Below are 26309 nucleotides of genomic sequence, written 5' to 3'. Positions count from 1 at the left end.
GGGCATGAGATATGCCCATTCAAAGTTTGCAATTTCAATGGGTTGCTATAGCGCCCCCCTTTGGCCAATTGATGTAATATTGCTTCATTGGCATCCTCCCATGACCCTCTACCACTGTGCCAAATTTCACATGGATTGACCAAGTCAGTGAGGAGAGAAACGTGGAACACACACACAGAGTTTTCCTCATTATATAGTAAGATTACATATTCTAGCAACAATATTATTTAGTTGATTTTAATTGAATGACTAATACTCATTAGAACTGTGGTTCCTAACTGGAGGTCTTTTACTACTTTTGGTGGTCCAAAAGTGGGTCGCAGGTCCATTCTGAATGGACTGCATGACTCATGAAGGTGTCAAGTTTGTAAAAAACACTATATTTTGAAGTGCAGTGAATTTCCAGCACAGAGCTTTTATTTTGAAGTGCTTTTTCCTGTTGTTGTGTGAGTGACAAACAGACAGCTCCTTAACAGAGACAGTAAACCGGCTTGATGACATGGCAAAACACAAGTATGGCGCTAAATATATTACACTGTGTGACTAAGGAGTAATGACTAAGGAGAAATCCGGACCAGTTGGGAACCACTGCACTAGAGGGCAGTATTTTCAGATGTACACCTGCCTCACAACTTCAACACAATTTTATTGTGTTTGATTTATTTAATTTCAGTTTTTTTTCTGCAGAGTAAAATAATTCTAAATATTTATTGTTATTATTATTATTATTATTATTATTATTAATAATAATAATAATAATAATAATAGTAATAATACGTTTTATTTATAGGTGCATTTCAAAGCACTGAAGGACACCTTACTAGACACAGTTTAAAAAAAGCAGCTAGATCATAAGGTCAAAGAAATCAGTAATATATAGTAAAAAAAAAAAATTAACACATTAACTAGACAAAAATCATTATTATCAAAAGTAGGTTAAAATAAATCATCATGATAAAGTCATTAACAGTGCAACATCTCTGTAGTAACGCTGAATTATATTTGTTTTCAAAAGCATAACTGATTTTTTAGTTCTTTAATATATCGAACATAATACACATTCAGTATACGGGGGTTAGTATACAGAGAGCTAGGGGTATATAACACCAGACAAAAATATTATAAAACATGCAGATATTAATTGTGTTGATGCATTTTTATTTTTTTTTAACGTAGAATTAGAAAGTAGTTTCACATATCGCTCCTTATTGACATCAAATGTTTTTTTATTGTTGAATTTTTATAATTCAAGTTTTTTATTGGTTTGAAAGGCTCAGTACACGGCATACACATATTATTTTCCAGGCATACAAGAATACAAGGCACGTATGTTTTATAATATGGAGGTGGACTCCAATTCATAATTATGTAGGCTTATCTTTCACTTTGATATGAGTCCATAACTGGTCCCAAGAAGATACTCCTTTCTCCTGATTGCCATTCATTCCACTGAGCATATTCATAAGATGCTTTTTCCACCATTGCATTAACCTTTAATTAATTCTTTCAATGCCGTCAAGGCTGTTGTTGTCTCCCAGTGTCTTAGAATAACTCCACATACAGTTATTAGATCCAAAATAATAACAGAAAATGCACACTTGGATCTTTTCTTTCATATGGGAAAGTAGTTTAAAAAAGTGAGAGAAAATCAAAAACAAGAAAATTTGTAAAACAAGTAAATAATAAAAATAATAAAATAAAAACAAACAATAGTAGAAAAGAAAGTTATGCCTTAAAAAACTTTTTTTTTTAAATAATTTTATAAATCCATTTTTTTTTCTTTTTGCAGTTTGTGGGACATATCTTACCAAGTTGCTCGTTGCCTTTTTCCCATGGTCTTGAGATAAAACGCACCAATGTTCTCAGAGTTTTAGATTTTAAATACTTGAGAGAGGCGTCTTAAAACAGCACAAGAAAAGTGGTGTTGCTCCAGGTTTCAAAGGGTTAAAGATATGCTCGGTGAGAGATGCGGGTGGGAGACATTTTCCTCGAGGGCTTTCTACCAGAAAGGATCTCTTGGTAAAGATTAGGAGGAACAAAAGTCGTGGTTTGGGTTCAAATGATCAGGTTTCTGTCAGACAGGAGTTTCTTGTAGAAAGCCTTTAATGAAAGTTCCTCCCATGTGCCTGTGAAACCAGCATGACTGAAATATGACCTCACAGCTGCTGAAGGAGACAAAAACATTGTCACGTGACCACCCCGGAAGTGACAGACAACTTTGTGTTGATGCGGAAGAGACTTTGCGACTGAAGTTGTTGTGTACAATGAAACTGAAGTTATAGGCGACAGGATAAATAAACAGTTAGCGGGTTCACAGGTTTATTCAACGCGACAGGTTTAAGTTTGACCGACTCATCTCAGGCTAATGGCTGGAGGTAATTTACAGGTGAGTGATGAACTTGTAGCGAGTTAGCTAACTTACCTGGTTACGTAAGACTGTGACATCAGAAGAGACGTTAACGATTGTGCTTTTTGATGAACTGTCAGCTTTAAATGTTCTAAAATGGCAAATTCAACGCATAGAAGTTCGTTTATTTAGATATAGAGAAGAGCTGATTCATGGTTTTATTAATGTTTTTTAAAGTCATTTATTAATGCTTTCTGGATCGTCAAGTTAATGATAACACTCAGGAGTCCATTTGACCTGTGTTTACTCATTTATAATGGTGAAAAGTAAATATTAAAGTACTGTATATAAAGGGTTTGATGTACTCTACTTGAGTTGCTTCTACATGTAAGTTTAAAGAGAAACACTGAACTTTCTGTTTCACTGCATTTATTTAACAGGTGTAGATTCATTCATGAGCTGCTGGTTACTTTCAGATTCACATGTTGCATATAAATCATTTGATGAGCTTGTAAAATACACCACATTGTTACATTAACCAGTGGTTCCCAGTCTTTTACACATGTGACCTCCTACATTTTTTAGCCCAGTCACAATTTGCCTCAAGGAGCTTTACAATCTGTTCAACATACAACACCTGTCGTCCTTGGACCCTCGATCTGATAAGAAACAAACCACCACCAAATTGGGAAAAAAGAAATACCTCAACACACAGCACACAGTAAAATTATAGTGTAGACCATCAGGGTGACAAAATTATAGATGGGTGGTAAATGATGGAAACGTTTCAGACGTCTTTGAGCTTTTAGTCGTTCCACTAAAGAGATATTTGCCCGTGAAACTATATCTTATTGTTTAATTTAAATAACTATTTGAGGCGTGAGCAGGGCAGATTAACCAATATTTCACTAAGAAAAGTTAATGCAAATTTGTGCAGCAAAACCTTTTGTTTTGGTCAATCATCTCACGACCTCTCAGATTTATTTTGTCACCATTTGGAGGAGACTGATTCTTCAGGTTGGTAACCACTGGACTAAATCACAGAGTAGTTAAAACCAGCTCCACCTGGACCAGTTACACCAGTAAAATGCTTCACTTTAATATATCATACTCTCACTTTTTAGACATTTGATACATTTATAATGACTTTAACTTGTAATGGAGTATTTTTACTGTGATGTATTTGTGTTTTAAATTCAATTACATTAACATTAGGCTTTATAAGTCATTAAATAGTCTCAACTATGAATTTGTGAGGTCGTAACAAAACATTTTCTGTAATTTAAGTCCATGTTTCTGCTCTTACAACTCTTAAAACCTAATACTTTATTTTTTTGGCTTGTATGTACCTGTTGGTAAAATGTAGATCAACTTAACTCACTCTTATGACCATATTCTGTCATAAAACCTACCTCTGAACATGACCACATACAGTATATACATACTCTACGATTTAACCGTCATATACTTACCTGCGATGCTTGACAAAGAAAAAGATCATTTGTCCAAAAATCAGTCTTAAATTTAGGTTAAAATTTATCTTGAAAGGCTCTTAAAAAGCATTCGATTCTGCCCTTTCTGTACCATTTTCTAGTAAAGCACCCACATACAAACTTTTGCAAGTTGCAAGTAATTGCTTTATTGATAGTCAATAAATCATATAGTAATTAAAGAGTGTTAAATTATGTCTTCTAACTTTTATAACAACATTATTACCAAATAAACACCATAAACACAAACCATTTTGTGGCAAACATGCCAAAGTTATTAACATCATCAGCTTCAAACAACAGAGCCTGTGCAAATTATTCATTAACCACTAATAAACTCATTAGTAACTACTTATAAAACTTTGCAGGGTGCCATATAACAAGGTGGTTTCCTAAACTCTTCTTTTTCATGTCGTCTGTTGTTCTCAGAAAGCTATAGATCTCGCCACCAAAGCTGCAGCGGAGGACAAAGCCAAAAACTACGAAGAGGCCCTCAAATGTTACGAGAGTGCAGTGCAGTACTTCCTCCACGTCATTAAGTGTGAGGAGCCAATCAGTGTTTGAGTTCTGCAATATTTGTGTGATTCACCACAGCACTGTGATCTAAGCTTCTTGCTGTGTTGCAGATGAGGCCAGGGGTGACCGGGCGGTGCAGAGCATCAGAGCCAAGTGTGGCGAGTACCTGGACAGAGCCGAGAAGCTGAAGGAATATCTGGAGAAAAAGGAGAAGGCTCCTCCGGCCAAACCCGTCAAAGAGTCTGGTGATAAAGGGTGAGTCAAGATCTCAGTGTTTGTTACTGTGGTTCTTTCTTTAGTACTCGTCTTAATTCAAACTAATGAGGGTCATTTCTGCAAAATATCTACAGTGTTATAGGCGAGTTCAGAGACGGTAGTTTGAGTCTTGTTAGCTTCCCTGTGGAGTTTTCTTGTAAACACACAAAGTTAACAAACCTCAACAAATGCATCATGTGTGTCTTTTAGGTCTGACAGACATGATGAATGTTTTTCCTTCCACACAAAACATTTGCAAAACCAGTTTTCTGAACAGTTTAAAACCTGCAGTGGTTACATCCATGTTTACGTCCCAGCAAGTCTTATGTTCCCCGTCTTTACTGGCACATTTCTGCATTTCTTGACACATTCCCACCATCGGTACATCAGAGGAGTAATAATGTGTATTGTGTCATGCACGAGACAAACAAGACAGAGTCCCATTCATAAAAACATTCCTCCATAGTGCTGCTAGTGGCCAAAAACTCCACAGGTTACCTTTAGGGTTTTAAAGAAAATGCTTAATTCCAAAAGAGCCTCCTTGAAAGAACAGCTGGAATCCTAAATACAGGAATAACTAATAAATAAGAGATGCATGTGTATCCTTAGAAGTGTTTGTAGTCAAATTTGTATTTTTTAGGTTTCAGACCCTCTAAAGAAGTTGCAGTTTCATGTCAGGGTTTTTTTTAAGAAATGACCTGAAAACTATAGGATCTGTGAAGTCAAGTGTTACTGCACATCCGTAAAAAAGAAGTAATTATTTCAATGTTCAGAAAAGAATCAATAAATCCTGATGTTGCCATTTGATTTCAGGGATGAAAGTGATGGGGAGGACTCGGAGAAAAAGAAGTTCCAAAATCAACTCTCAGGTGAATGACGCTGTCACTGCATTGCATGAACACAGAGGCAGATGCAGCAGTTAAAGATACACTGTGCAGGAATTTCAGTTCATTTCATTTTCCATACATTTCAAAAGATCAAAGTCTGATCTGTTAAACCTTGTAATGGACCAACCTCCCAATGATTTTCACCTCCGCCGAGGAGGTTATGTTTTCACCGGTGTTTGCCTGTTTGTTTGTCTGCAAAATAACTCTAAATGTTCTGAACGGATTTTAATGAAATTTGCAGGAAATGTTGATAATGGGACAAGGAACAGATGATAAAATTTTGGTGGTGATCGGTTGAAGCGAAGTGAATAAAATGACGGGAAATCCGAGCTGCTTGGCGGAGGTCTGCGCTCTCCGAGTGCTTTTCTAGTTTAAAATATTATACATGATGTATATCAGAGGTAAGATCTGACGGAGCTGAGGTTTTACAGAGTTGACAAAAAGTTATATATCTATTAATGTCATTGCACTCACAGTGAGAAGCCATTTTATTTTTAAAGCTGCTCAGGGTTGTCTTAATGCTAATCAAAATACTAATTTTTAAATCATAATCATCTTTTAATATTGACTCAGAAGGGCTACGGAGTCCTTAGGATTTAGCTAACACCTTTTACGCCGGATTAAATTATGTTTTTGTAAAAATCTGACTGAGTTGACAAAAATCTGGAGCACATCTTGAAAGGGGCAAAATCTTTACAAAAATATACAGTATAATAAAACAAAGATGATTATAGCAGCACATTTTTACAGCGATGTACAGGACGTACTGTTTGTTTTAGTTTCGAAGGCTTTTAACACATTTTGTAATTGTTTTAAAGAAGTGAATTCTTATCAGGGACAAGTGTGTTTAGGCACAGGGCAAGTTTAGGAGTTCAAAAATGAAAGCAGATGAAAATATTTAATGAATCATAAGTAAATTCTTTAAAAAATAATGTTCTACTCCAGAAACAAATAATTTTAAGGGTCTCCTTTTTTGGCAGGACATGATTTGTCCCAGTTCCCAAGTATGATGGGTGATTAATCCGCAGAGACCTCTCCCTCTGCCTGTATTTTTATCTCACTTTGCTGCGGTCAGGACGTTTGCGGGCTGCAACCTGTAGGCAATGGTGTGTAACCCCCTGCCAGTGACCGCAGGTGAGGTTGGAACCTAATAAACTGGTTACACCACGTAGTGACAATACACATGCAAGGGGAAGCTGTGAGAAGTGCAGACACAGCAACAACAAAAAAATGCAAATATAGCGAGGCGAAATGCCAAGCGGACAAGGCTCGTTCCAAAACGAGGAGGATTCTGGGGTTGGCTCCCACTTTTGCTGGCATGCACTGAGGGAGAGGATGTGGATGAAGAGCAATGCAGAGCTGACCTCTTTTCTGTTGGACAGGTAGATAAAAGTAAAGATAAAGTATTAACTTTCCCATCACACCAAATGTAAGGCTCCCAAAATAGCTTGGTAACTTGCAGTGTACATAGAAGCAGTGAAGGGAGGAGGGGCCGAGTTTTAATGTTGTGTTTACAGACAATTCCTGCATAGTATGCCGTTAAATATGATGTGCAAAATATTAGCAATGCATGACATGTCAGAAAATTATAATGCTTCCATGTAACAATCACCCCTCCCTCTTACAGGTGCCATCGTCATGGAAAAGCCAAACATTAAGTGGGACGATGTAGCTGGACTTGAGGGTGCTAAAGAAGCCTTGAAAGAGGCTGTGATCCTGCCCATTAAATTCCCCCATCTGTTCCAAGGTACTGAAAACAAGAGCTGACTTTAAACCTCCTGAAAATAAATAGTATTTAACGATACGGTTTTTATTTGTGTAGGAAAGCGAACTCCTTGGCGGGGGATCCTTCTGTTCGGACCTCCAGGAACAGGGAAGTCCTATCTGGCCAAGGCAGTGGCCACAGAAGCCAACAACTCCACCTTCTTCTCCATCTCCTCCTCCGACCTCGTGTCCAAGTGGTTGGGCGAAAGTGAAAAGTGAGGCTTGAGTTCTTTACGTGATGATTAAACTGCGATACAACAAACTTGACAATGATCTCCACCTTCTGTCTCTCTCCAGGCTGGTGAAGAACCTGTTCAGTTTAGCCCGAGAAAACAAGCCATCGATCATTTTCATCGATGAGATCGACTCCCTCTGCGGCTCCAGGAGTGAGAACGAGAGTGAAGCAGCGCGCAGAATCAAGACAGAGTTCCTTGTCCAGATGCAAGGTGAGTAAGAGGAGATTACCTGAAGATGTGAGCTGAAATCTAAATATCAGTATTTTGTTTGTAAAGTGCAAGAATCATTCTTCTTCTCTCAGGTGTTGGAAACGACAATGAAGGAATCCTGGTCCTCGGAGCCACAAACATACCATGGACACTGGACTCAGCGATCAGGAGAAGGTTAGTTACATTTACTTTGGTAATTCCTCACACTGTGTTATATGAATTTGTAAAGAAAATATTTGTCTTGAGGGAGCTGAGCCAGAAGGCGAAGCTTTCGATTTACTGCTCCAACTACGTCCCAACCCTCACCTATGGTCATGAGCTCTGGGTAGTGACCGAAAGAATGAGATACAAGCAGCCAAAATTAGTTTCCTCTGTAGGGTGTTTGGGCTCAGCCTTAGAGGTAGGGTGAGGAGCTCGGACATCTGGAGGGAGCTCGGAGTAGAGCCGCTGCTCCTTCGTGTCGAAAAGGGGTCAGTTGAGGCGGTTCGGGCATCTGATCAGGATCCTCCTGGGCNTCCCAACCCTCACCTATGGTCATGAGCTCTGGGTAGTGACCGAAAGAATGAGATACAAGCAGCCAAAATCAGTTTCCTCTGTAGGGTGTTTGGGCTCAGCCTTAGAGGTAGGGTGAGGAGCTCGGACATCTGGAGGGAGCTCTGAGTACAGCCGCTGCTCCTTTAAGTCAAAAGGGGTCAGTTAAGGCAGTTCGGGCATCTGATCGGGATCCTCCTGGGTGCCTCCTGTTAGAGATGTTCTGGGCACGTCCCACTGGTAGGAGGCCCCGGGGCAGACCCAGAACACACTGGAGGGATTATAAATCTCATCTGGCCTGGGAACGCCTCGGGGTCCCCCAGGAGGAGCTGGAAAGCGTTGCTGGGGAGAGGGACGTCTGGTTTGCTTTGCTGGGCCTGCTGCCCCCGCGACCTGGACCCGGATAAGCAGATGGAATGGATGAACAATTGTCTTGCATGCCTCCGGTGAACGAAGAATCCAAAAACTAAGGACATTGTTGATGAATGTTGTTGATCACAACGTTCTGATTGATTTGGGATAAAAAGGACAAAGCTCTTAGGCATGGTTTTAAACTAGTTTTAGTAATTTCGCAGTCTCACACAACTCTTCCATCTTTCCTGTAGTTAAAACATCAGTTCATGTATCTCTTCATTAGGGCTGCCACTAACGATTATTTTCATTGTTGACTAATCTGTCGATTATTTCTTCGATTAGTCGACTAATCATTTCATCGAAAAATGTGTTAAAATGTTGAAAAATGTCGGTCTGNCACGCCAAAGGGTTCTAGTCCACCGGCATGGGAGAGTGTGTAAAGCTGCCAGTATTTGAACATAAGAAGCTGCAGTAAGAGTATTTTGGGGCACTTTTATAGTACTTTTCTATGAAAAATGACTCAAACCGATTAGTCAACTACTAAAATAGTCACTGATTATTTTAATAGTCGATTAGTCATCGATTAGTCGACTAATTGTGGCAGCCCTACTCTTCATAATGGTTGATTGATTCTTTTGTCTGTTTTAGGTTTGAAAAGCGAATCTACATTCCTCTGCCCGAGGAGCATGCTCGCTCCTTCATGTTCAAACTGCACCTGGGCTCCACCCCCAACGAACTGACAGAGGCGGACTTCATCACTCTGGGCAAGAAGACAGAGGGCTACTCCGGGGCGGACATTAGTATTATCGTTAGGGACGCCCTCATGCAGCCTGTCAGGAAGGTTCAGTCAGCCACTCACTTCAAAAAGGTAAAAACACACTAACACATTACCTGTCCTGTTTGAAGCTGAGAGAAAAGGTGTCTTTGTCCTTACTTCTGTCCATGCCCACACAAACACACCCTAATTAAGGTTCGCGGGTCTTTATGGAACAATCCTGATGTTGTGGTGGACGACCTCCTGACTCCGTGCTCGCCCAGTGAGCCCAACGCCATAGAGATGACGTGGGTGGACGTTCCTGGGGATAAACTTCTAGAGCCAGTCGTGTCCATGGTAAGAAAACACTATAAGTGTCTAGAAGTGCATGTTATGTCGATGAGTGGTACTGATAAGCACAAACTGCAGTGATCAGCATTTATAGTGACCTCCATGATATTTTCCGTGCAGCCTGACATGCTGAGGTCACTGGCAAACACCAAGCCGACGGTGAACGAGCAGGACTTGGACAAGCTGAAGAAGTTTACCGAGGATTTTGGTCAAGAAGGCTAATAACACTCGTGCTCTACTCATCAATAAGACTGCAACTAACTATTCTTTTCACTGTCAGTTGTGCTTGTGATAAATTGATTCATCGTTTGGTCTAAAAAGAGTCAAAAATGGTGGGAAATGTCCATCAAAGGTTACTGGAGCCCAAAATTCTTACTTTTCAAATTTGATTGGCGATCAAAAATGTAAATTAAGTTACTGCATCCAGGGGCGGGACTTAGCGAAGGGTCAATAGATAGAGCATTAAGTGTTCCTTTAAGGTTTAAGTTGGATATGAAATTGCTGTTCTTACTGGAGAACGGACTAAAACGAAAATCAATGATCAAACACCTAATTGTCGACTTTTTTACCAATCCATTAATCAGCTGTTTCAGCACTGTTTATTAGTCAATCCACTGATGCTCTTGTTTACAGCCACTCTTTTCTTAGCTTATATATTTCTTTTACTTGCTGGTTTTATTTTGCACCTCTCAGACCAAAGTCATAATCTTGAAAGAAAACTTACTCTCATTGTCCTTCAACATATACATCAGGTAAATGCACATTCTCATCACTACATACCTCCTGATATAGTCTAACGGGAGTTATATTGCACTCAACAGAATCAGTTTCAGGGTTTGCTTTTGAAAATGGGAATTTATACTAGAATATTTAGGAATGCTGGCTCTCTTTTAAACATGTAAAACACCTTTGGAGGGTTTCTATTTAGTTACTGAATTTAAATGAATCAAAATTTTGCACAATATTCCTTTAAAAGCATCTTTAAATTCTGTCTTTGCATATATTTTCTACTCTCATATAGTTTCAGACCTCAGTAGTCAGTTGCTGTATGTTCTGAAATATGTCTTTATTTAAGAGTCTGTTTTTGGGGTTCAGAAGTTTCTTACGGTTTACATAAATAAAACTTGTGAAGGTGGTCATTTGCACTTTTGTTGTATCCTCTATGACATGTTCTGTGAACTGAAGTCTCAGGGTTAAATAAACAACACAAAGAAAAACAACAGGAGTCCTCGTTAATTAACTTTGTGAATATATTTAATTGTTAAAATACATCTCTTAGTTAACTGTCATATTTGTACTCTAAATGCAGGATAGATCATAATTTAATTAGTACATTTGATAGGAGAAATATAACAGGTTAATTTCACATCTTTAAACAATTTAAGACCTGTAGAAAAATAACATCGATGTTACGCTGCTTGCACAAGCTGATGCTGAAATGAAACGATGTGGAACTAGAAGTCTTAAACATCTCGTGTGTTAGTGTCATTAATAAAGATATGCAGAGTTTTTGAAGAGCAGACCAAATTGTTTTCTACTAAGCAGAAGTTGATATTTCAAAGTGAGTAAATGCTGTCATAAGTCACGTGAATAATGGAGAAAATTTTAAATATCTAAGTCATTTGGAGTGATAAATAAAAGTCCAGGCCGACTGAAATGTAACTGAAACTCAAAAGACTGATCAACCTGACTGGTGTTTGAGCAAACTGCTGCACTGAGCCTGCTGAAATGAAAATTCGAACACATTTTAAATGAAATAAAACGTATGATACAACAGCTGCCAATGAAAAAAGACCATAAATAATGCATGCAAATATGAGTTATGCTGCGTTCACAGGGAATCAGGCAGACGGTAGACAGCAGGCAGGCAACACACGGGGAAAACAGCCCGACAGAATGGTATGTTGCAATGGCGATGCCATACTGCCTACAAAGAATTATTTATATTAAATAAAATAATTTCAGGTTAATTATTTTATGTATTTTTTCTAGAAATGTCCAGATCATCTGTGTTTTAAGGAAGCTACGTAACATCCGGCTCTAAATTTCATCGTGGAGGACGGCAAACGTTAAAATATTTTAACTCTGAGCGGCGATGCCATCTTCCATCTCACCAAATATTACCACCCAGCTCTCGTCCACTAAAATGATCTCCAGTTTGCCGTCTGCCGTCTCCTTGATTTCACGTGAATGCAGCATTAGGAGTGACGTCCCTTTTCACTTCCAAGCACATTGTTGTAACGCCAGTGTTTCCTCACACATAGACTTAATTGTGGTGACGACATCAGGCATCCATCACGACCAGATTTCAAACAGGTACCTCAAAACGCTACAGTGTAAGTGATTATTGCTTTATGTGTGTCTTGTCTCAGCCTGCCTCCACCACAAATAACCTGAAGAGCTGAAGGAAACACTGCATATTCACGACCATAACAGACAAGTTATACATGTTAAAGTAAAGTAAAAGGTACAGAGGCAAACTCAAAACCTGTAAAAAAAAAACAAACAAACACACACACACACACACACACACACACACACACACACACACACACACACACATTTATGGCTATTAAGATACTTAGATAAATATAAAGGACAAATGTGCTCCATGAAACAGAAATAACTTGAAAAACAACAAGGACCTGAAATGTACAGTACATATGAGTAGTGTTTTTCCTGTTGTTTAAATAACTCTTAAAAAGTGAGTAATAGTTGTGTTTTTTGGTTAAGAACATTCATATTCAGACAACACAAAGAGGGTTGGGAAGCTGCCACACAGGGCATATGAGAAAGTGCTAACAGTATTTACTCTGTATATATAGAACACATAGGGAGGAAATCACTGCCCATCACAATCATGCTTCATAGATGGTAGTAGCCCAACAGACACATTTCACTCCGACTCCTGTGACGGCACAGAGAAGAAGCCAAATGCTGCTAATATGAGGGGACGCTGTGCTAATAGTTGTACGTTAATCCTGACACTAGAAGACTGAGAAGAGAGAGCCGAGGGCCAAACCAGTCGCTGCTCCGGCGAGCATGCCCAAAGCCACGTCTCCTCCGTCTTCACGCTGGCGTTCTCGGATCACAACGTGGTTCACTCCAGGAGCGGGGTACGCACCTAGAGAGATCAGAAGCAACATGACATCTCAGTCAAGTTTGGTATGATGGTTTCCTCCTCCATGTACTCTGAGAAATGCTTAATATTTACCTTGGTACTGGTAAGGATACGCTACAGCGTAGGGCTGCCCATCAGCAGAGTATACAATCTGTGTGGCATGTGGTGGAGGTGCAACATATTCTCCGTACGGGCCTGGGGCGTAAACCTGCTGAATAATGTCAGACAGAAACACCATGACAACTCTACTGATCCTTTTGGGGATGCCAGCAAGCCATTCACATTGTTTGATTCAGTGTTAAATGTCATAAACGCTGCTTGGTGGAGCTTTTAAACACTTCCATGATTCCACCAGTAGATGGTGGTAGGCTTTAACTTTGTCTGTTGTTAGGCAGCAGTCTTTTTGTTGTTGTTAGCTTGGTTTTCCCCAAAGGGTGGGCCCATCTGTGCTCATGTCTGTGTTCTACAAATGGAAACTCCCACTCAGCCGTTAGTGAAAAGCAGTGACATAGGTTACAGCCCTAATGCCCTCCCTCAACCCCACATGCCGTTCACTGACAGTGTTAGACGAGAGAAGGAGGAAAGTGTTAGCTGGGAAGGTTTGAGCTTGGAGGGAGAAGATGGTGCCGAGTGAAGACACCTTGAGATTCAATATAATCTAACACTGCTTTTTTACTGCAGATGGCGCAGCACAGACGTTAGTTCGGATCCGAAAGTCACACAATAACACAAACAAAATAAACCGATCAGAGGCATCAGAGGCCCAGCAAGTCCTTGTGTCCTGCGAGGTCAAATTACTGAGTCTGTCAAAACAGTCTGGTGGCTGTGGACGGGGGCAGCAGCAACATGTAATTTAGCCACCTTAAAATATTAATATCAGTTAAAGTGTATGCTATATTTACATTATTTTTACGGCTTTACCCTGTCAGCAGAAAACCTGATCTGAGAGGGGACTGGAGCTGTTTTATTGCCCCCTCAAAGTCACCAGACTCCACTGACAGAAACATAATTTCTTAAGTTCAGTTGCTTTGTGTTGTTGTGTGATTTTTGAAACCTAAGCAACAGTTTATACGATTTATATGTAGCAATGTAATCATGCAGACACCTATGGCAGATCACGTGGGAGAACGTTTTTAGACAGGCTTGGGAAAATAGCATTCTGACACTAAAATATACCAATTTCGACCAAAATTTGAATTTCCAGATTTGAATAAATAAGCAACACTACAAGGAAGCTATAGAATGATATAAAGAAAGCTTCTGGAGCAGCCCAAACCAAACCTAATTGTGTTGCACAACATATAAAGCAAAGGTGATGCAGAGTGCAAATTCTAAATACAGTAAATCATATTGTGCATAACCTAACCAAAAGTTTTTAATGCCTTTAATATTGCCTGTCAGCTGTTGTAGATGCACATAGTGACTTGTAATTACAAAGACTTTTTCCTGTCAAACATTCATAACAATACTATTCAGAGATTTACAAAATTGAAAATGCAACCACTTTATTGGGTAAAGGAAACCATGCTTTAGCCTGCAATGCACAGGTACATAAAACATCTGTGTGAAACATCTTTACCTGAGGTGGAGGAGCATATTCTGAGTAGGGTGGGGGAGCAGATGCCATCACGTCCTGTGCAAAGCCGATCTGAGGTGCAGTGACCATCTGAGAAAAAAACACAAATGAAGCCACCTCACCTGAAGGCTGGGAACGAACACGAACATAACTGAGCTACGTCATGTTCGGACAAACAGAGGAGAATCCTGAAAAACCCACTTAAAGACACTGGAGTGCATGGGCGTAGCGGACGCGGGGTATGCGTGGGGCATGTCCCCCACACTTCCTATATCTGTGCCCTCCGTCCCCTGCACTTTTTACAGCTGTTCCTGTTATTATTTTGGTAAACAAGTCATGTGATTCAAGATGTGGCAGAAACTCACCGCATTAATTCTGGCATCCTGAAGTGCCATGGTCCACGCCCTGCAACACAAGGTGAAAGTGAAATAATCTAAATACCTTAAACTACAACATTCAATCAGGCCAAAATAATTCATCAAATTGATATAACGCCTCAGTATGTATGTGTTGTCTTACAGAGCATCGTCTGCACTGTCCGCACACAGGCTGATGACCCGTCCGTCTCTGCACACTATCTGGAGCAAGGCATCGCGCATCTTCCCCTCCGGTGGGTTCAGATCTGAGAGGCAATACAGCAGAACAGAGAGGTGACACGGTTAAAATTATGAACAAAAGTTTCGTTCAGCCAATGATATCCTCATGCGGCAGATAACAAGCACCTTGACAGGCAGCAGAGCTGCGGATGTTAATGCAGTCGACCCTCATGTGGATGTCATCCTCCATGTCACGCCGCTGTTGATCATTGTAGAACACGAGTCGTCCGTCAGCCCACAAGTCAAACCAGTTCCTCTTCCACCGACGCAGTATGGTACCTTTAATGAAAATATGACACAGTCAAGTTCAATCCAAACTTATTGTGTTTATACTATATATCACACCAACAGTACCAGCATCTTTAAACAGCATTTAATGAGCAGTGGGGGAAGAAGTATTAACTAAAAGTAGTAATATCACACCGTGATAGTACTCCACCACCAGTAGCCTGTGAGTCCTGCATTCAAAACCTTACTTCAGTAAAACTATGTAAGTATAATCAGCAAAATGTACTTAAAAGTACAAAAAGTAAAAGTACTCTTTGTTCAGTAACTACGTCACTATAATATCACGGCTACATTAATGTGTATGTTGCATTTTACTGCCGTAGATGTTTAAGGCCATGCCAATTTTTACTCTATTACATACGGCTGGGTCGTTTAATTCACAGCAATGCATCATATTCTATAAGATCATCATATGTTTGCACTTTCACAATGTAAACTGTGCAGGAGAAAAATAGTGGCCAATGCAAAAAAAGCAAATGGCCATATCTAGAGCCAGTGTTTGGTGTGTCCTTTCTGGGTTACTGTAGAACAATATGGGACAGGGAGACAAGGAAGGCCATTGAGAGCAAACTCTATTTTACAAGGACGCCCTGACTACAGCAAATAGAAAACAATAGAAGCACAAAACAAATCACAGTATACATTAACAAGTTGTAAAACGACAGATGTTTAAATCTAGATATAAACTGTATAAATGGCTCATTGTTAGGTAACGAAAACACAACGATTCTTAGTTGTATGTGATTATAAACTAATGAAAACTAATATATTCCATATATTTCTGTAATAGATGCTCCTGAATCCAACACACTGGACCTTTAAGAAGTAGGAGAATTTTCTTAACACACTCTCAATGCATACTTTTTCTTTTTACTTTGAGTAGGTGCTGCAGCTGCCCCTAAAATGTACGTACTGTTGCATGCAGTATGCACACAATCAGGACATACTACTTTCTCACATTACACCCTGAACTTTGACCTTCTTGCTTTTATACCCGTTACCTTGGAGATAAAACAAACGCCACTCACCAAGTTCGCCAGAGATGGAAATCAACCCAGAGAGCTGTGCTGTTGTTACTTTGCAATATATGTTTAACTTTTAAGTTATAACTGCACAGATTGTAGATTCGAACATATTTTATTTGCGACAGTGGAGTTCTGTCATTGTTATTTTTATAGTTATGTCCTGTTTGTAATATTTGCTAATGTTTGAGGGATGGCTTGAGTGTCATCCGTCATTGCGACTTCTGACAGCGGTCAATGAGATGTCAAGCCGTCTTCTGTGCAGAGGACGGCATACTGCAAAATACAACCAGATGTACTAGAACATCCTGGTACTTTTGGCATGCTGCATTTCACATAGTGTGTATTGGGACATACTAAATCTTTTTCTGGTATACTATAAAGTATGGCAGTGTGGGTATTGGAACGCAGAGATTCAGTTTATCACAAACATTCAAAATCAATACATCTGGAGATACAGAAGGGGTATGGAAAACTGTGATCTGTAAATTAACTACAGCTGTCCAACAAATGTAATGAAGTAGAAAGTACAGTATTCTCCTCTGAGATGTAGTGGAGTAGAAGTATAAAGCTGCATTCAATAGAAATACTCAAGTAAAGTACAAGTACCTTGAAGTTATTCTTACGTACAGTAACTGGGTAAATGTACTTACATCCCACTCTTAATAAGCTGTTGATGCTATTTCTGAATACTCACTCTGTCGATGAAGCCAGCCACTCTTCACCATAGCCATCTTAGAGTTAACACCTGAAACAGTATGACAACATGTCAGTCAGTGCACACACTGAGGGCTGATGACTGGGTGTGACGTTGCCAAAACAAACCTCGTGACTGTTAGCACTGTTAGCATAAGTACACAATTAGCTTATATTTTCATAACTACATAGATAAGCTAAGAATAAGGCTTTATAGCAGAACTTTATTTATTCACAGTTTCAGATATAAAGCCACCACATGAGCTTATTATTATCACCAGTTCTGACTTTACAACTTCACATGAGGACATGAATAGAAACATTTGACACCATATGGTTATTGGTGACAGCATTAGTAGACGCTAACGTTAGATAACTGTCACTGTCAGGTCTGTTAAGGTTCGTTTAAGCACTCAATTATTCATCCAGCTGTTTTGGTGTCGTCGCACCTTAGCTAGCTAACCTAACCTAACCTAACGGTAACATAATGGCTTCAAGTAACAACAGGCCACTTGTGAATAGGTCATCCTCATTTCTTATTAACACAAGTTAGACCGGAGAGATTATGTTTAATACTGGTAATGTAACGTGAGGCACAATATCAGTAATCACATGTAGCAAACAAGTTTAGCTAATGTTTCCTCACTGGTGTCAAACGCAGTCGAAGTTAGCTAGCGTTAACTAACGTTTGTTTATACATGGCAGCAGCGAGTTCAGTGTTCAACGTTAGTTAAAATACCAACACTGGTCCTTATAACCAGTGATAACGGCACATTAATTAGATACAGACATATAAAAATTGTGTATTTTGGTTACTTACTTGTTTATTTGTATGTTTTATGAGAAGATGAAGTATTTCGTGAGAAGACAGCAAACACGGAAGTGAGATGTACAAAAAAACGAAGATGCCCACTTCGGAGTCAAAAAGCTTGACCAGCAAACCGAGTGGACACAGCGTGTCTGCGGCCGTTATTTGATCTTCGATAGTTGCTCTTAGCCCCGCCCACGCAGCATCCTCGCGTACGTTGAGCGTCTTCGGAGAAGGAGGTGTTTGTTTCGCGTGACGTCACCCATCAGCTGACAGCGTTGGAAAGTGCGAGCAAACTCAGCGAGGGGCGGCGCGCTCGTTTGTGTGTGTCCTGAGCGGGGCGGGTTCATGCGTGTAAACAGATGAGTGCAACATGGTTTGTACCATTAAATTAAATTAAATTAAATTACAAAGTCAAAGAAAACAAAAGAAAACCATAAAATTAAATTAAATTAAAATTAAACACAATACAATAAAACAACATAAAATAAACAAAATGAAATTAAAAAAAGTCAAAGAAAAGAATACAATAAAATGCAATAAACGCAACACAATAAAATGAAATAAAAATAAAACACATCACAATACAATTCAATAAAATAAAATTAAAAAGTCAAAGAAAAGAAAACAATACAAAACAATGAAATTAAACACATCACAGACCAATTCAATACAATACAATGCAATAATATAAAATAAAAAAATTAAAATAAAATAAACCCTTGATGATCCCCAGTGGAGAAATTCTGTTGCAGTGTTACAAGCATACAAGTATAGAAAGTAACAGAAACAAATAATAAGAAGTAGCCTACATAAACTATAGAATATAAGAATAAAATAAAAATACAGGAGTATTTGGAAACAAAATGATATGGTGAAGTCATAGTGGTTTTCATAAAGTGACAGGAGTGCGCACGGGTGCAGCAGCAGCAGATTCTGGGCCCTGTGCATAAGCAGTCTCTGTGGGGCCCCCACCCATCCTCTCTCGAACCGTGTCTCTCACACACCTTTAGATTTTTTATTTTTGTAATGAAGTCAGATTGCTCTCTTGCCCTATCTTTCTTTCTTCCTTTTCTTTTACAGAACAATGATTCGCCTGTCTTGGGGAAAGACATGACAGTGTACGTTGGTGCTCCAACAGCATAACCAGTCATGCTTATGGTGCATTACATTTACCTCAGAGGACCGGGGTTGGGAATGACATCACACCTGAGTTGATCATGTTTCAGTGCAACAAGACAGAAAACCATGATGTTATTAGCATTACCAATTCACGCCCGGTTAGCCATTGTTAGCAATGCCAGTTGATAATAAAGCAATATTTTGCTCAAGCTTAGTTTTTGCTGTTACCTGTTGGAAGTGTTCGCTGCACATATGTGGGCCGTGGGAAGTTTGAACGTCCCACAATAAAGTCTGTTTTTACAGTTTTTCTTTCTTTTTTCAATTATAAACATAAGATTCAGACAATGTTATTAATCCCAGCAGGGGCAATTTGTTTGAACAGCCTGCTGTGCACACACACTGCAACATACAGTAACATGTTGACAAATAAATAGATGAGCAATAAATAATAAATAAAAAATATGCCAAGGAGTCCAGTGGAATATTTGAATCTATAAATAGTAATTTTAAAAAGTTAATAGACTGATTATCAGTAAAGGAGATTTAAAAAAAAAAAAAAAAAAAGCTGTATGTCCCTCCCCTGAAGCCAAAATAAAAAAATAAGTGCCTCCCCAGTGCTTAAGAAATATTTGATGTGCTGTCCCCAGTTTGCACCTCCCTTCCCTCTCAACAGAACAGTCCCTAACTGTAACTAATTACAATTCCATTTATCTTATAATTTAATTACACATTACTAGTTTAACGTCACTAGTTACTCCCCAACACTGAGTGTAGTATACATTATAGTATGGGATATGAGACATAGTATAACGTGTAGTAGTGTAGTAACTGTAACGTAAAATGTAGTGTTTCAGATCAGGGTTAATGTAGAGGACCGTGCCTGCCAGACAGGAAGGAAACACAACAAACAAACTGTAAACCCACCACAGCCTCTCTGAGCCTCCACACGTGCCTGTGTGTTGGAGAGAAACTGATCCTGCGTGACTGCAGTAGCGAGTCCGCGTCGCTTCATCACCGCCCGCCAGAGCCAAGTGTCTCCGAGCCACTGACCGCCGGGGGACGCTGGGGTATAAAAGAAGCACAACAACCCTCCGGCCAACAGTTTGAGAGCTAACGAGAATAACGCAGGAGCCAAACAGCTAACCTGAAATGGCGACGGCAATATACTTGGAACATTACCTTGACAGTGAGTATTCGGTGACACACTGTGCTGGTATGAACGTTTTGAACATGTGACGTGTGTTTGAGGTTTAGTTTGACTGTATCGAAGACTTTTTCGCTCGGCGGATGACTGGCAGACAGCAGCATAGCGCGTTAGCAACTAGCTGCTAGCTCGCTAGCTAAGTGGTTAGCATCGCGATATAATCGTTGGTGGTATAAAGTTAGGCAAACTCCACATGCATGGTGTTAAACTCTATCTGGGGGCAGTGTGAGCTCCACCTGGGCACATGTGAGATATTTAATAGAGTTTGTAGTCAGCTGTCAGTGTCGGGCTCTGTCACAGGAGCTTACTAGGTGACCTAGAAATTAGCACTGGTTTTATAAGGTTGTTTAAAATGATAGTTATACTCAGTGCTATGAGACTTTAAAACTGCGTCCATTTTGGTGTAAATGTGTGTTTGTTGTAGGAAGGCAGACACCATGCATTTACAACCTGTTGATAACCGCGTTTCCCGTAAGCATTACGCGCCGGGGCGGGGTTTTTGAAGCCATATAACATAACGTTACTGAGCTGTCAGACAGTGGGTAGCACTGTAGGCTGGAGCCAGCTCACACATGTCTCTCCTTTAGGTCAATATTAATCTATATACTGTTAGATATATTATACACTTATCATGTTATATTAACATTATCATCAATGTCAATATAAATCGAGTTATCCTGCATATACTGACTGTAATGTTGAGGTGACTGATGGTATAGGATCAACAGGAAGACAGATCTTAAAACAAATGTGTATTAAAGGTTTAACAAAGAACTTATTTTGCAAATGTGAAATTGGTTTTGTAAGTGGCAGAAATGTACATTTTATTACATTTCAAATAATTAAATTTCTGGACAATAATTTATTTTATGGTGTATAAATCAAATCAAGTTTATTTATATGGCACATTTAAAAACAACCAAGTTGAACAATGTGCTGTACAAATTAAAAGAATGACACCAGTAAGAACAATTGCATATGTAAAAAGGATGATATAATAAAATAGTGTCAGTGGAAGGAGAGCATTTGATTGAGAGCTTTGGAGCAGCTACTGCAAAGGCACGGTCTCCGTCACCCACCAGTCTCGATCGTGGGACAGTTAAAAGTCATTGTTCAGAGGATCGAGAGATGGTAAGAGGTCGGGAGTTGGAGAAGGGGTAGAGAAGTTTAACAATATACTGGGGTGCCAGCCCATGTTTGGAGTTATAGTTTGTAATTGATCATATAATATTCTCCCCTTTTATAGCCCTGTGTCGCCCTAAAAATGCATTAATCTGTGAATTTGCATTCAGTTACAGGCTAATTATGTGTTTGCACATTTTTAAAGGTCCCATATTATTAGAGATGTACTGATACCACTTTTTCCTTCCCGATACCAATTCCGATCCCTGAACCTTAGGTATCTGCCAATACCGAGTAGCGATCTGATACCAGTGCGAAAATAAAAATGGATGGGATATGAATTGTTGTATGTCTCAACTCCTAAAACTCTATGTAAAATATTAAGAAATAAATACATAATAGTAGAATGAATGCCATAAAACTTTTTTTTTTTTTAAATTATTATTATCCAGTGTTGACACAGATCAAGACACAGGTTAAAGTGCAGCCACAAAATTTGGTAAAAAAGACATTTTAAAGGCTACAGTAGAATGCTTTTTAAACTCAGCTCCGTTTCCGTTTTGTTTGCCTGTAGCATGCGTATGCGTAATGATGTGAGGCATTACGTGGTATCGGATTGGTCATAGGCTGTACTCGCCGATACCCAATACTGGCATCGGTATCGGCACAACTCTACATATTATGCAGAGTTTTAGGTGCATACTTGCATTTGGGTTCCCTACTAGAAAATGTTTACATGTTTGAAGGTGAAATAAAAATACATTTTTTTAGTATACATGCAGTCAGCCTGTGTTTGAAATCCTCCAGTTTCGCACCTGTCTCTTTAAGCCCACCTCCTGAGAAAGCCCAGTTTGCTCTGATTAGGGTTGCAACGGTTTACCAGTTTCACGGTATACGATGATATTAAAATTAATGGTTATCGTACCGTGCACATTTGCTTATCTACAATATTAGGAAAAAATGCGACTGGACAGAAAATCTCAACTTTGTTTTCCAATGGGAGATTTTTTTTACACATACTTCCATTAAAAATGGTTTGAGTTTCAAATAATGTGATAATAAATTGTTTGTTACATAACCCTTCTGTTTTAATTCCTTTTAAGGGTCATTCTGATTGTTGATAATAATACTAGTAGTAATGTAATTATCATCTCAGCATCTCTGCATAATCACTACAGCCTGGGAATGACAGTAACGGCACTGTAGCGGCAGTGGATAGTATAATTGTGACATCACAGTTTCACAGACGTCCTGATGCCTCATTCAAAGTAGGGATGGGCAGCACAAGCAAAAACACTATTCGAAAATCGTGGCAACTATTCGACAATTTTTCAAAGTCTCTTTATGTTTCTCCTGTTTGTAGAAGAGCATCAAACTAGCTGGTAGCCCATCTCACACTGCTGTAGCAATCCTATACTGCCCTCGTGCGGTTAGGAGCTGAATTGCATGTCAAATAAAGGGGGGAAATAAGACGGCGAATAGTAATAGTCGCATTAAAAAATCGATTTTTCAAAAATAAAACGACTATTTGAAAATCGTGATCCATCCCTAATTCAAAGGCACATCTTCTGAATATCGACTGTCTGTGTTTCTCAATACATTTAGCATATTGATCTTTTCACAGTATTTTTTATGTTATGAATTAAATAAGACATGGAAATCTGACTTTTTTCAACATGGGTTCTTTAAAGCCCCATCGAGCTGCGACATTGGGTGATCCTGATAGTGTGGGTGACCCGTTTATGTCACACAGGCATTTGTTTTAATGTTATTATTGGAGAAATGGTTCTTGCAGGTTTAACACTCTAAAATCCATTATCGATCGGGCTATAGTTACGACACTTGACCTGGAGTGACGCTACATTGATTAAGTGGATAGATAAGTGAAGTGGTAGGGATGGAGTGTCTCTCTCTTGGTCTCCCTCATCCTTATATTAATTTCATCTCCAGGTATTGAAAACCTACCATGTGAGCTGCAGAGAAACTTCACTTTGATGCGGGACCTGGACAACAGGACTGAAGGTGATGGCTTAATCTCATCTAAATGTTGTGTGCAGGGCCTCTTAAGTGTTGCATTCTTGTGTTGTACCATTTAAAACCAACTGTAAAAGCTGAAGAGGTATATAAGCAAGAATTGTGCCTGGTTTTCCAACTGTTACAATCCTATTGTTGTGCAGAAAAGAAAAGTGAGATTGACAAACTGGCTGAAGAGTACATAGCGAAGGTGAAGAACCTGGCCTCAGAGCAGAGAGTGGAACACCTGCAGAAGATCCAGAATGCCTACAGCAAGTGCAAAGAGTTCAGTGATGATAAAGTCCAGCTTGCAATGCAGACATATGAAATGGTCAGTCCAAAATATATAATCTGGTTATCATATATTCCTGATTTGCAAGTGATACCGCACACATGGTCAAATTGTAATCACGTAATTTTTTTTTTTTTATTGTAGGTGGACAAACATATCCGCCGACTGGATGCAGATCTGGCGCGGTTTGAGAATGAGCTAAAGGAGAAACTGGAAGTGAGCGGATACGAAAGTACAGATGGAAGAGCACTGAAAAGTAAGTTGAGGCTTTTATTGTGCGACCAAAACGGTTTGATGCACATTTATAAATGTAAATACTTTCCACAGAGGGTGAATCCCGTGGACTGAGAGAGAAGCGAACATCCAGAGGAAGAGGAAGGAAAGGTTCTGATGAAGATTCTCCCAAAAAGAAAAAGCTAAAAAACAGGTATGTTTGGTGGCACAATCAGACTGAGAGTTTACCTGTCAGAGTCTGCAATACACATTTTTATCAGACCTGAAAATCCTGTATTACTCTAACCAGTGGTAACTCAGATCACCAATGGCTCATTAATTTGCCTCCAATTTAAATTTGTTTATTTCCAATCATTCGGGGTGGAAATCTCCAGGTGCCTCACAATGCGATTATGATTCAGAGGGTAACAATTCGATAATACAACGATTATTGATGCATCACAATGTTTGATTTCAACACATGGCTTCTTTTTCTCTTTCTTTTAAAATATAGCAGACTGCATTTTTTATGATCCATAATTAAATTAACAGATTATTTTACTTGCATACAGCATGGCTCTTGTCCAGGTCCCTTTCCCCTTCAACCTCCATACCCTCACTTTTAAACCAGGGGGCGCCAGTTGGACTGATTCTTCCTGTGGATGCTCACGCTTGTCCATTGTGGGATATACATACAGATAGGATGTACACACACCTGCATAGGGTCCAGTGTTTGCATAGCCTACTGTAATATTTCCCCTTAAACAGTTTGCAACTCCATTTCTGTTCAATAATATATGGTCTGCATGCTTTTTATTTTGAAAAGTTAACTGCATTGATTCATGACTGAATGGATTTGAAAGCACCTCACAGTCTCCTGTGTGTAGCAGAATAACATGAGGGGGAGGCCGAGTGCTCTGTTAGTGCTGGTGAAAGCCAAGACACTGGGCAGGTCAGGCTCAGGGTCTTTAAAGGTAAAACAGACTGAGCAGAGAGTTATTTTCTTCACCACAGAGGCATTTTCATTTGGTTAATGCTGCAGCGTGTGTTGGTCAGCTGGTTCACATGCTGATCACTGCTCCTCTCGTTGATGTATACCCAATGTTCGCCTCGCAAATGTAATTGTTTAGACATTAAATTAAAACAAGCTGCAACCGCTGTCGTTTGTGAAGATGAATTGGTGAAGTTAACTTCAGTTCGTCCGTGCTGTAGACTGTCGGGGTGCTACACTGACTTTGCAGTTGAGTTCCGCCTCCTTTGTTCCGTCAACATCATGTGATGAACAAACAGTTACATAATCGATTATTGACATTTGGAATCGTCCACGTCTGCATCGTGATGCATCTAAGCATCGATTTATTTCCCTCCCTCCCCAACTAATCATGCTGTGTGTTTGATGTTGGACCTCCAGCCCAGACCTGAGTGACGCCCTCCTGCCCATGCAACCATCAGACGTTTTGGACATGCCAGTCGATCCCAATGAGCCCACGTACTGCCTGTGCCACCAGGTGTCATATGGAGAGATGATTGGATGCGATAACCCAGATGTAAGATTTTATAGAGTTTCTTTCTTGTTGAAATTAAATTTGTTTCTTTACCATCAGAACCACTTTGACTTTTTCAGCAAGAGTTTCTCATTACTGACGTTGTTTTTCATCCCTCAGTGTCCTATTGAGTGGTTCCACTTTGCTTGTGTTGATCTCGCCTCAAAACCCAAAGGAAAATGGTAAGAACTCTGAAGGATGTTAACCTAGAGTTGTTCATGAAAATATTATTAGACCCCGATCACACAGAAAGCGTTTTCCACGTTGCAAAACACGCCGCGCTGCACTGCCTTTTTTTTTGTTTTAATTGAATGCCACTAGAGAAAGGAAAAAAGGTTTATCACGTCACGAAAACCGTGAGCAAAAAGCTTCACTCTCATTTAAAACAATTACAAAAAGCCGCCAGCAGCTGCTAAAACACTTTCTGTGTGATGGGGGCCTTACTAATGCAGACTTGTCATGATTGTCCTCTTTGCCCTCAATCTTTTTCCCTCCCCTGTCAAATCTCACAGGTTTTGTCCGAGGTGCACCCAAGACAAGAAGAAGAAATGAGAATCCTTACTTTCAAAAATACTCAGCTAATAATGTATGTATTTTTGGTGTAGTTTATAGTGTAATATATATATATTTCAGCCCTATAACTCTCCATAGATGGTGGGTCATACAGCTTTTTTTAAGGCCTAATCCAGATTCAGTGTATAGCTACGCTTGTAGCACCATTATCTCACTCTATTACAGTTACTTCAGTTATGTTATGTCAGTGTCATTGGATCTAAGATGGCTGTCTTTGTCCAATAGCTTTACAATAATCAACTCACATGTATATTATCTGTGCACTCAAGCTAAAGTAGTCTGGGCAGTGGAGTTAAACGTTGCACAAATTACCACCAATCATAGAGTCCTTCCTGTCGAGTCGTATAGTGTGTGTGTGTGTGTGTGTGTGTATATATTGTCATTACTAACATACTCAGAAATCCTGGATTGTGGCTTTAGCATA

At 39.4% G+C, this 26309-nt stretch overlaps 3 protein-coding genes across 4 annotated transcripts; 2 read left to right on the top strand and 1 right to left on the bottom strand.

Annotated features, from left to right (window-relative positions):
- The first annotated feature begins 2206 nt into the window (after positions 1–2206).
- On the top strand, positions 2207–10906 carry LOC126396412 (vacuolar protein sorting-associated protein 4B-like). The gene is made up of 11 exons (XM_050054453.1): positions 2207–2386; positions 4267–4378; positions 4464–4608; positions 5422–5477; positions 7123–7242; positions 7318–7474; positions 7557–7705; positions 7798–7879; positions 9239–9458; positions 9561–9701; positions 9816–10906. The coding sequence occupies exons 1-11, from the start codon at positions 2366–2368 to the stop codon at positions 9915–9917; spliced, it is 1305 nt and encodes a 434-aa protein (XP_049910410.1). The 5' UTR covers positions 2207–2365; the 3' UTR covers positions 9918–10906.
- A 25-nt stretch (positions 10907–10931) lies between these two features.
- plekhb2 (pleckstrin homology domain containing, family B (evectins) member 2) lies at positions 10932–17969 on the bottom strand. 2 transcript variants are annotated; one of them, XM_050054460.1, is made up of 8 exons: positions 17815–17969; positions 16996–17046; positions 15115–15267; positions 14912–15014; positions 14758–14797; positions 14396–14482; positions 12910–13027; positions 10932–12819 (listed from the first exon to the last, which is right to left on the bottom strand). In XM_050054460.1, exons 2-8 carry the CDS (start codon positions 17030–17032, stop codon positions 12683–12685), a joined length of 675 nt encoding a protein of 224 aa, XP_049910417.1. In that variant the 5' UTR covers positions 17033–17046; positions 17815–17969; the 3' UTR covers positions 10932–12682. The 2 variants fall into 2 exon arrangements, with proteins under 2 accessions (XP_049910417.1, XP_049910418.1); XM_050054461.1 differs by having other exon boundaries at positions 12910–13024.
- A 1966-nt stretch (positions 17970–19935) lies between these two features.
- ing5a (inhibitor of growth family, member 5a) lies at positions 19936–26262 on the top strand. The gene is made up of 8 exons (XM_050055279.1): positions 19936–20110; positions 23201–23272; positions 23428–23594; positions 23700–23811; positions 23883–23982; positions 25180–25315; positions 25433–25494; positions 25825–26262. The coding sequence occupies exons 1-8, from the start codon at positions 20074–20076 to the stop codon at positions 25862–25864; spliced, it is 726 nt and encodes a 241-aa protein (XP_049911236.1). The 5' UTR covers positions 19936–20073; the 3' UTR covers positions 25865–26262.
- The last annotated feature ends 47 nt before the right edge of the window (positions 26263–26309 follow it).

Source organism: Epinephelus moara, chromosome 10, assembly GCF_006386435.1.
Source record: "Epinephelus moara isolate mb chromosome 10, YSFRI_EMoa_1.0, whole genome shotgun sequence".
Taxonomy (NCBI): domain Eukaryota; kingdom Metazoa; phylum Chordata; class Actinopteri; order Perciformes; family Serranidae; genus Epinephelus; species Epinephelus moara.
This window is presented reverse-complemented; position numbering and strand designations above follow the sequence as displayed.

Bases quoted from the DNA above. Each gene is read 5' to 3' on its own strand.
- LOC126396412 (XM_050054453.1), top strand. From the start codon at position 2,366: ATGGCTGGAGGTAATTTACAG. The intron at 7,706-7,797 runs GTGAGTAAGAGG...TTCTTCTCTCAG, and splicing joins GTTCCTTGTCCAGATGCAAG to GTGTTGGAAACGACAATGAA. The intron at 9,459-9,560 runs GTAAAAACACAC...ACCCTAATTAAG, and splicing joins CAGCCACTCACTTCAAAAAG to GTTCGCGGGTCTTTATGGAA.
- plekhb2 (XM_050054460.1), bottom strand. From the start codon at position 17,032: ATGGCTATGGTGAAGAGTGGCTGGCTTCATCGACAGA. The intron at 15,268-16,995 runs GTGAGTATTCAG...TTTTCATTAAAG, and splicing joins TGGCTGGCTTCATCGACAGA to GTACCATACTGCGTCGGTGG. The intron at 12,820-12,909 runs GTAAATATTAAG...TGATCTCTCTAG, and splicing joins GTATCCTTACCAGTACCAAG to GTGCGTACCCCGCTCCTGGA.
- ing5a (XM_050055279.1), top strand. From the start codon at position 20,074: ATGGCGACGGCAATATACTTGGAACATTACCTTGACA. The intron at 23,812-23,882 runs GTAAGTTGAGGC...TACTTTCCACAG, and splicing joins AGATGGAAGAGCACTGAAAA to AGGGTGAATCCCGTGGACTG. The intron at 25,495-25,824 runs GTAAGAACTCTG...CAAATCTCACAG, and splicing joins TCAAAACCCAAAGGAAAATG to GTTTTGTCCGAGGTGCACCC.